The following is an 8,520-nucleotide window of genomic DNA, read 5'->3' as shown; positions in this document are numbered from 1 at the left end:
GTTTCCTTCACAGCAAAACCTTCCAAATGCAAGCACCACACCTCAAATCAACTCCAGGCCTTTTATCTGCTTAATTGAGAATGACATAACGAAGGGATTGCCCACACCTGTCCATGAAATAGCTTTGGAGTCAATTGTCCAATTATTTTTGGTCCCTTTAAAAACAGGGTGGCACATGTTAAGGAGTTGAAACTCCTCAACCCTTCATCCAATTTTAATGTGGATACCCTCAAATGAAAGCAGAAAGTCTGAACTTCAACTGCATCTGAATTGTTTTGTTTAAAATTCATTGTGGTAATGTCTAGAACCAAAAATAGAAAAATGTCTCTGTCCAAATATATATGGACCTAACTGTAAGAGCGCATCATACTGTGTACAGGGGGAAGACTCGGGACATTAATAGTAAAGTGAGCACTTATTGTTATAGGGGAACTCAGGTTACTGTGGCTGTCAAAGGGGCACACAGTAGGCATTATTACTTTCTAGGGGGCAACATGTGGGCCCAGTTTTCTAGGGAACTTGCACACAGCATTACTATATTCTAGAGGGTTTGTTTTACCATTTAGGAGGGCATACAGTACCACAGAGCAGGTGCAGTAAGAGGGACACATATAGCAGCAGTGACTCAGTATTGGGGTATCAGCAGGATGTTTATGCAGGTTGGGGATAGGGACGGTGCAGGAAATGTGAACAAACATGTCTTTATTGTAATCTCTGCAGCCGAGTCCTGGCTGGAGGAGTCGTCGTGTCGGTCTGGGCCAAATGGAAAAGACGTGAAAAGTGAATGACTCCACCAGAAAGAATGTCAGCTGTAAGTTACTATTTGTAACTGTAATGTATTACATGTTCTGCAGGACTGGTATCTACCACTATATGGTCACCATATGGCGGTAATATCAGTGGTCTTTGTTTAGAGATTTTTAGTCATAACTGTCATCTGCTGATGTTCCCCCATACCTACAATAAGGGGGTGCCACCATAGTTGTAATCAGGGTTACCTGGTCAGGGGCCCTCTCAGAAATTTAACCCCTCCCTGAGCCAAAACCATAGGTAATCCTCTGGTGCCAACACTTTCGGCCATGACTAATATATACTGTATATATATTCTATAAAGAGAGAGACGCACAGATAAATATTTTATGCTAATTCAGTAAGGAAACTGTGTGGAATTCTGCAATTCACAAGTTATCTACAGAAATATTTTCTAAAATGAAAACATCAAACACCAGCGATTACTTTGTGTATTACTTCTTTTAAATATGCAGTGGTGATGCCATGTTCAGCCACTTGATGGCGCCCATGTATAACTATATAAAAATTGCTCACAAAAGACCCCCACAGTAATAAGTACCTTGATGTGATACATGAGGCCATGTGCACACGGTGCGGATTCTGCTGCGGATCCGGAGCGTTTCTGGCCCTGCGGAACCGCAGCAGATTTAGCTGCGTTGTACAGTACCATTGTTTTCAATGGTAAAATGAAAACCGCTGTGCACATGCTGCAGATTTTTCCGTGGGTTCAAATCCGCAGCATGTCAATTCTTTGTGCGGAATCCGCAGTGGTTTCAGACCTTCTCCATTGTAGAGGTGTGAAACCGCAGGTCTTTTGACTTGTGGATTTTCCCAAATCCGCAGCACCTAAAACTACGTGTGCACATAGCCTTCCTGAGGCCTGGAGTGGAGGAAGTAGTCAGAGACTCCAGCCTTCCAGTAATAGAGATTTATTGCACTAGTCTCTGTTTTCGTGACGCTGAATAGCTAAATCTGTTTTGTGTAGCAGGAGGTGTGCTGGGAGTTGTAGTCCGCCTATCTGCAGACCTACGATAGCTTTGTACAGTTATGGTGGATAGACCCCTTATGGAGAGCCACCAACATGCTGGACATATACGGATATAGTATTACAGCCCGGCCGAGGTCACCAGCAGTACTGTCCTGGGAGACATAACTGAAGCCGGGTTACAGCCGTCAGACAACGCTTGGCGTGTGGTGAACTCCAATATTACTGGCACAAACAATAGCAATGAGCGACTTGTGCCCGACCATGGCAGCTATGAGGGGAATGAAAACTCGCCTGGGCTGTCACTAGACCACAACGCGGCAGAAGGTTGTCGACAACGGGCATCCATGGTGACCCGCAGCCATATCAATGCCACACCAGAGCACGAGTCAAGCACTGGCACGACACATTTGGTGACCGGAGCACTGTAGCCAGGTCTGTGCGGCCTTCCTGCTCAGAGTCACACAGGAGGGGAGGATGAGTGACTGCGGCGTTTTGGATTCCTGCGGCCACAGCTCAGAAGACCAAGTCACACCGGGTATTGGTCCGGATTTGTCAAAGCTGTCTGTCTAACTTTGTTGCCCATAACAACCAATCAGGGTTCAGCTTTCATGTTTTTAAAAAGCTCTGGTAAAATGAAAGCTGCTCTGTGATTGGTTGCTAACAGGCACCAAATGGTTTCTTTTTGACAGCTTTGATAAAGTCATGAAAATAAAAAGCTAAAGTGTTTTTTTGATTAATTCTCATGCAGTTACCTTTTTCTCAAAACGCAGCATGCTCTAGATTTAAAAAATAATTTGACTTTTTTGTGGGGGAGCAATTGTGGGGGTTCCTATAGGCCTCTTCATGGGGAGGGGGGGGGGTATAAAAATGCATAAAAGTTCATATATAAAAAAAAAAACAAAAAACAAAAAAAAAACAAATAGTGAAACAAGCCTTAAGCCAGGTTCAGGTGGCCGAATCTCAGTGCCTGGGCTGTCCGTGGGTCAGTTGGGGGCACTGTGAGCTTTATACAGCCAAATGAATTGGCCATTATCTGATCGCTAATAATACACTTACACAGATGAAATTTTACAAGGCAAGGATGAGATAACAAAAATTAGTTTTCCTCAAGACTCTCTACACTAAAATTGACTTTTTTTTGGGATAAACGGACCGGCCAATAATCCACAATACTTAATAAGCTCATTAAACCTGGAATCAAATAGAAAAAAAAAAAATACATCTAAAGCTTCCCAAGACACAGAAGACCACTCCTTTATATTTCCATCCCTTGTGAATCACCTCCCGGCTTTGGATCAAGAACCTCATCTGCGATTACAGCCTCATGCCAGACTCATGGGAGGTGCACACAGGGGTTTTTGCTTTTTTTGGAGTAGAAACTTTCCAAATCCTCCTAAAAAAAAACTTGGATATTCTGCTCAGTTTCTGCAGCAGAAACTCCAAGGTTCTGAGGAATATTTGGCGAGTTCCCGTTCAGGTTTCTGCTCCAATAAACCCTGTATGCACATAAGATTTCTAGCAAAATTCCTATAGGCCAAAGTCAATTATTGTCCCAAGTAGTAAACCCTTAAGCGCGTACATGAAATGATCACACTTGGACTTTTATTTAGTCACAGTAGACCAGTACAACAGTGATTAAACCCAGTACAGCAAAAAAAACAAACAAAAACAAACCTTTCAGGCACGTAAAAACGCATCCATGCACATACCGTAAGTGACATATATACAGGGGGGACGGGCGCTCTTCTTAAATTAGTCTACCTGTTAAATAAAGGTTCTAGTGCAGCAGACTGGCGAATAATTACATTAGAGGACAGGACTTGGGTTGATATTCCAGACAGCGCAGCAGCTTCGGTGGGCACTGCTCGGCCTCGGTAAAGCTGGTAATTGTGATTTGTCAACGCACGGTAATAGAAAAGTCAAGAATAATACTTTACATATCAAGGACATCTCTCATAGAATATCTCAACTCAAAAAATATTAGAAAAACGTAAGAGTACAGTGTTATTGCTGAAGGCAAAATTTCCACAATTTAAGACTAAAATATGCCATCATTTTAATAGGAAAATGGCGCAAAACTCCTAAACTATGGGTTAAACTGCCCCTCTGCCAGGGCAAAAGCAACTTATATTAAATCTTCAGCCAGGCCCTGTGTGAGCGGTAGGTTGTTCCTGCAATGTACAGTGTTCATGAAATGCTAGAGAAGAAAAAGGGGGAATCATTTGCAATGGTACCGTGGTATCACACCGACTGGCACATACATGGCGCCATGAGATGCCCAGCACAGCTGGACCTTAGATCCCCCTCCCCCCGCATTACCCCTTGCATAAAAACTATTCAGTCCATGTCAGAGTCCTAAAAAGCTCCGATCTCCGTACCCCAGGGTCTGTAGGGTTTCCCCGTAGGCGCTGGCGCCGTTGGGCTCAGTGCGTTGGGAGACAATAAGTGGAAGGATCCAAAAGAGAATGGGAACGCGGAGAGCGATGCCACCGAGGACAGCAGCGGGGGAGACAGTTTAGAAGGAGTCACCACTGGAAGGACTGACGTAAGACTCCCATTAGAGGGAACCCGCAGACTCGGAGAATCAGCGTGTGGCGACCCCGGAAGTCTGCTCTGGTGGTGGGCTTCTGTAGGAGACGTCGTGCTGCTTGTGTTCGTATGTGGCGCCTGTGCCAGGAGGAGAGGGTGAGACAGATGAGGATGGTGCCCAAAGGCACCACCCCACGGTATGTGTCCGATGCTGCTGTGGGCACTGCCGGCAGCTTCTCTCTGGGACGCATAGTTATTGAGGTGAGAAACCAGCCGGACTCGGAGAGGGTCAGCATTGTCCAGTCCTTCAATGATGCTCAGGTAGCGGGCAACCTCTGCCAGGCACTCTCTGAAACCCAGGCTGCGATAATCCATGGCAAGGGCGTGGGCATCAAAGTAGCCTAAAACAAAATGACAACATGAGTAACAGGCGACTCAATCACGGCCACATTACGCACTTCATATACATGTATCAGAGCGATGCTGTTACATAGGACTGCAGGGAACCTGTCTCCATCAACCTATACTTAGACACAAGGCAACGTCTGATGTAGATGACAAATACAACTCTGCTGCATCTCCTGCATCTCCATAACACTGACGCCACCATATAAGACAGCAGCGAAAAATAGTAACTCCGCAAACAAACGCCAACAGGTTCGAGTCTTTCAAGGTAAAAATGTTCAAACGTTACAGAATTGAATGTATTAAAATATAACATGCATAAGTTACATAGGAGAAGATTTCCTAAACTCTAAGGCTGTGTGCACACGCTGCGGATTAGGTGCGGATTCATCCGCGTGGATTTTGTAAAATCCGCAGGTGAAACCGCAGGTCAAAATACCTGCGGATTGCTCTGCGATTTTGCATCTCCTCAGTGGAGGAGATGGCAAACCGCAGGAGAATCCGCAGAAAGAATTGACATGTCAATTCTTTCTGCGGATTGAAAACCGCAGATAATCCGCGCGGAAAATTCCGCACCGTCTGCATTGCGGTTTTTGATTCCCATAGGGAATCATGGTACTGTACACCGCAGCAAAAACTGCTGCGGGTCCGCAGCGGCCAAAACCGCAGCAAAATCCGCAGCGTGTGCACACAGCCTAACATGGGGAATGGAAGGGGGGGCAAACACAAACAACAACCCTGTGCTACCCGTGTTTCAAGAATTACAACCAATCATTGCACAGTTTTAAAATGTCAGATTCTGCTTTTGAATAGTGACGCCTGTGCTGTGATGGGCACCAGACAATTTCATAAAATGTACCTAAATGGGGTTTAGCATGTGCTTTTTTTTCTTTTTTTTTTTTTTGGGGGGGGGGGGGTATTATTAGACCACAACATTTTTGGAGCATGAATACTTTTGGTTTAAAAAAAAGTAAATCCCGCCACCAAAGACGCTATGAGCGCCACTATGCGCTAGAATACCAGCATGTGCGACATAAACCCGTCCCCGCTCACCTTTCCCCCCTGCGGTGTGCAGCATCTTGAGATGGTCGACCGTCATCTGAAGAATCTCAGCTTTTTCCAACTTCGCTGATCCCTGCAAGAAATGAACGGAGCACGGATCAGCCATTGATAACACTGGTCAACAGCATTTTTGGTGCCAAAGATATTTCATCGAATTTAGGGTATTTTTGGGGTGCTGATTCTGAATATGTCATCAGTTTTGCCAGATTGGCTCAAGTTTTTGAGATTTTTGGTATCTTATTTATAGCACTTGTTGGTAAATGCGACGCATCATCTCATTAATTTCTTTGGATTAGTACTTGAACTGAGCAGTTCTCAATATAGTTTTGTGTTAATTAGTGTTCTAAAAGTTTGTTCATAGCTTGATTTTTGCACTAACTTTATGTTGTTGTCTGTTTTCCAGTGAAAAGCATGAACTCATCATGAAGAAGTTGTCTTAACGATCCAGACTCATTCTGTTACATTTGTGGTGAATATACACTGCCAAAACATAGAAGAAACATAACAGACTTCGTAAAAAAAGTGTATTTTGCCTATTTTGGGGTTATGCTTGGGGACCAAGACAAGTTTTGGGCACCACACATAGTGTGCAAAGCATGTATCGAATTATTACGAAAATGGAGCAAAGGACAAAGAAAAAGCTTCAAATTTGGTGTTCCAATGGTGTGGAGAGAGCCAAAAAATCATCATGATGACTGTTATTTATGGTAAACACAGGTACAGGCACATCTTCACAATGAGGGACAGGCCTTCTTGCAGATTCCATGTTACTCCCATTTTCGTTTCTTATGCTTATTGAATCCTTGCACTTGCACTGCACAGAAATAACAGTCATCATGATGATTTTTTGGCTCTCTCCACACCATTGGAACACCAAATTTGAAGCTTTTTCTTTGTCCTTTGCTCCATTTTCGTAATAATTCGATACATGCTTTGCACACTATGTGTGGTGCCCAAAACTTGTCTTGGTCCCCAAGCATAACCCCAAAATAGGCAAAATACACTTTTTTTACGAAGTGTGTTATGTTTCTTCTATGTTTTGGCAGTGTATATTCACCACAAATGTAACAGAATGAGTCTGGATCGTTAAGACAACTTCTTCATGATGAGTTCATGCTTTTCACTGGAAAACAGACAACAACATAAAGTTAGTGCAAAAATCAAGCTATGAACAAACTTTTAGAACACTAATTAACACAAAACTATATTGAGAACTGCTCAGTTCAAGTACTAATCCAAAGAAATTAATGAGATGATGCGTCGCATTTACCAACAAGTGCTATAAATAAGATACCAAAAATCTCAAAAACTTGAGCCAATCTGGCAAAACTGATGACATATTCAGAATCAGCACCCCAAAAATACCCCAAATTCATTAAAATATTTTGGACACCAGAAAAAAAAATTTTTTTCGTTGACCTGTGTAATCGACCGCTTCTGTACGCTCCGTGCATCCCATCGATCGGCCGGTTTAATGCACGTAGCAGAGCTCGTCACTAGGCTCAATGACAAACTCTGCTCTGCTGCATCAGCGCAGATCCCTTCATGACATCGAGTTCCCTGCGCACAGCCCCCGGCCACACAACCTAATCACCTGTTTCTCGAAGGCGCTGGGCACCAGCCTCCGCAGCTCCGACAAGCTGTTATTAATCCTGTCCCGCCGGCGCTTCTCGATGATCTGTTGGCGGACACAAGAGTTTAGTGACAAGTCAGTGACACCTTGGACGGCGCTGCGCTCGGTGCACCGGGCACTCACCCCTCTGCGCCTCTTTCTTGCCAAAATCTGTGAGGTCGTGGATGGGGACATAGATCCGGGAGGGGAACTCAGATTCCTGATTAGAAAAAATATGAAAAAAGTTAATTTAATACTGAAAACGACATATACTAGAAAAGAGTAATAATCCGGAGCTGTGCAGCAGTGCCAGAGGGGCCAGACACGGGGTCAGCTCTGCTACATCACACACAGGAGATCTGCAGCCGGGATCGCGGGTCCTGGAGACTCGAGTTGCACCGATGTCTGTGCGATCATCTACCATTCCCGATATGGAGGGATCTTGCACGGATTGGGGAAGTTGTGCATAAAAGCAGTAAAGGCTCCGATCGATGTGATCGCAGGGGAGTGCTCTCTTACCCGTTCTCATCCGCGCTCTCCTTCTCCACCTCGATGTTCCCGTCCAGCTCGCTCTCCGAGGAGCTGTAGTCGTGCGTCCGCTTCATGGCTGCGCTCGGGAGTAGTGACGCTGCTGCTGCTGCTGTGAGGCCGGCGGCTGCTCCTCTGGCTCCTCTTTCCCACGGTTCGCCTCTTACATGGTGTGTGGGAGAGGGAGGGGAGGCCGCGCGCTGGCGCCGGCTGCGGGAACACAATCAGCCGCCTGTAGCCAATAATCCTCCCGCGGCGCCCCGCCCCTCCGCTCAGTGACGTCACGGCCAACACACTTGGATGGAAGAACCGGCTTCATTCAGATGGCTGATGGACGGGAGAGAGCGCTCGCGACTTGTCCCCGCCCACTGAGCGGCTGATTGGCTGGGCGCCGCGCCAGGCCGGAGTCTGCAGGACGGCATGTTAGCACGCGCAGGGCGTGGGAAAGTAGTCTGCCCGGGCGGTGGGAGCCTGCGGCCGGGAGCGGGGAGTGACCCGCCGGCGCTCTGCCCTGTAATGTAATCTCGGCTCCATGTGCCCCGGGGAGACGGCGCTGTGTACAGCCGGAACCAGACTCCCTACTGCGCCCCCAGGAGCGCGCATG

The 8,520-nt window shown here is 46.0% G+C and overlaps 1 protein-coding gene across 1 annotated transcript; it reads right to left on the bottom strand.

Annotated features, from left to right (window-relative positions):
* Nucleotides 1-3,360: 3,360 nt before the first annotated feature.
* On the bottom strand, nucleotides 3,361-8,197 carry HEY1 (hes related family bHLH transcription factor with YRPW motif 1). Its single transcript, XM_073550612.1, has 5 exons — nucleotides 7,908-8,197; nucleotides 7,533-7,608; nucleotides 7,371-7,454; nucleotides 5,768-5,849; nucleotides 3,361-4,710 (listed from the first exon to the last, which is right to left on the bottom strand). The coding sequence occupies exons 1-5, from the start codon at nucleotides 7,991-7,993 to the stop codon at nucleotides 4,136-4,138; spliced, it is 903 nt and encodes a 300-aa protein (XP_073406713.1). The 5' UTR covers nucleotides 7,994-8,197; the 3' UTR covers nucleotides 3,361-4,135.
* Nucleotides 8,198-8,520: the final 323 nt, after the last annotated feature.

This window comes from Dendrobates tinctorius, unplaced genomic scaffold, assembly GCF_039654945.1.
Source record: "Dendrobates tinctorius isolate UK_male_01 unplaced genomic scaffold, ASM3965494v1 ptg000165l, whole genome shotgun sequence".
Taxonomy (NCBI): Eukaryota; Metazoa; Chordata; class Amphibia; order Anura; family Dendrobatidae; genus Dendrobates; species Dendrobates tinctorius.
This window is presented reverse-complemented; position numbering and strand designations above follow the sequence as displayed.

Excerpts from the sequence above, each read along its gene's own strand:
- HEY1 (XM_073550612.1), bottom strand. The coding sequence starts at position 7,993 with ATGAAGCGGACGCACGACTACAGCTCCTCGGAGAGCGAGCTGGACGGG. Across the intron at positions 7,609-7,907 it reads GAGAGCGCGGATGAGAACGG|GAATCTGAGTTCCCCTCCCG; the intron begins GTAAGAGAGCAC and ends TTTTCTAATCAG. Across the intron at positions 5,850-7,370 it reads CCAGCGCCTTCGAGAAACAG|GGATCAGCGAAGTTGGAAAA; the intron begins GTGATTAGGTTG and ends CATTTCTTGCAG.